This window comes from Sinocyclocheilus grahami, unplaced genomic scaffold (genome assembly GCF_001515645.1).
Source record: "Sinocyclocheilus grahami isolate Dianchi unplaced genomic scaffold, SAMN03320097.WGS_v1.1 scaffold2137.1, whole genome shotgun sequence".
NCBI lineage: Eukaryota > Metazoa > Chordata > Actinopteri > Cypriniformes > Cyprinidae > Sinocyclocheilus > Sinocyclocheilus grahami.
This window is the reverse complement of record NW_015507316.1, coordinates 76977-78094: the sequence shown is the minus strand read 5'-3', so window position 1 is coordinate 78094 and position 1118 is coordinate 76977. Positions and strand designations below refer to the sequence as shown.

The window sequence follows — 1118 nt, the reverse complement described above, 5'->3', positions numbered from 1 at the left end:
ACGCACTCAGTCGCACACACACACTCACTCACACACACACACACACACACTCTCACACACACGCTCTCACTCACACACACTCACTCACTCACTCACACACTCACTCACACACGCACTCACGCACGCACACACTCACACGCACACACTCACTCACGCACGCACACACACGCACTCACACACAGTCAGTCACTCACTAACGCACACACACACACACTCACTCTCACGCACACACACTCACGCACGCACACACACTCACTCACGCACACACACACACTCACTCACGCACACACTCACACGCACTCTCTCACTCACGCACACACTCACACACTCTCACTCACGCACACACTCACACACTCTCACACACACACACACGCACACACACACACTCACTCACACGCACACACACTCACGCTCACACACACACTCACTCTCACGCACACACACTCACGCACGCACACACACTCACTCACGCACGCACACACACTCACTCACGCACGCACTCACACGCACTCACTCACACACACACACACACACACACACGCACTCACTCACACTCACACACACACACACACACACTGACACACATCTAAACATCTCCTATCACTATGACAGATCGATGAGAAACACTCGTTTCCCATCCTGATCGTGAACGTTTTAGATGAAACCATCATGAGATGCTGTGTGTGTGTGTGTTTCCTGCAGGTATGGATACGTGTGTGCCAGTAAAACCATGGCTTTACGCAAACTACTGAAAGAAGAAACAGCCGATTCAGGATTTACCAACGAGGAGAAAGGTGTGTGTTTGACTGTGCGTGTGCGTGTGCATGCACGTGCGAGTGCGTGCGTGTGTGTGTGTGCGAGTGAGCGTGAGTGTGTGTTTGACTGTGTGTGTGCGTGCGTGTGTGTGTGAGTGTTTGACTGTGTGTGTGTGTGTGTGTGTGTGCGTGTGCGCGTGTGAGTGAGTGTGTTTGTGTGTGTGTGTGAGTGTGTGTTTGACTGCATGCGTGCGTGCATGCGTGTGTGTGTGTGTGTGCGTGAGTGTTTGACTGTGTGTGTGTGTGTGTGTGTGTGCGTGAGTGAGTGAGTGTTTGTGTGTGTGTGCGTGTGTGTGTGTGTGT

At 52.4% G+C, this 1118-nt stretch overlaps 1 protein-coding gene across 1 annotated transcript in view; it reads left to right on the top strand.

Moving 5' to 3' along the window:
- The window catches only part of cyld3 (cylindromatosis (turban tumor syndrome) 3), a 15345-nt gene that overhangs the window by 7586 nt on the left and 6641 nt on the right, over positions 1-1118 (top strand). The window contains exon 5 of the mRNA XM_016260640.1: positions 703-794. Coding sequence (XP_016116126.1) covers positions 703-794 — 92 coding nt within the window. The remainder of the gene's footprint in view (positions 1-702; positions 795-1118) is intronic.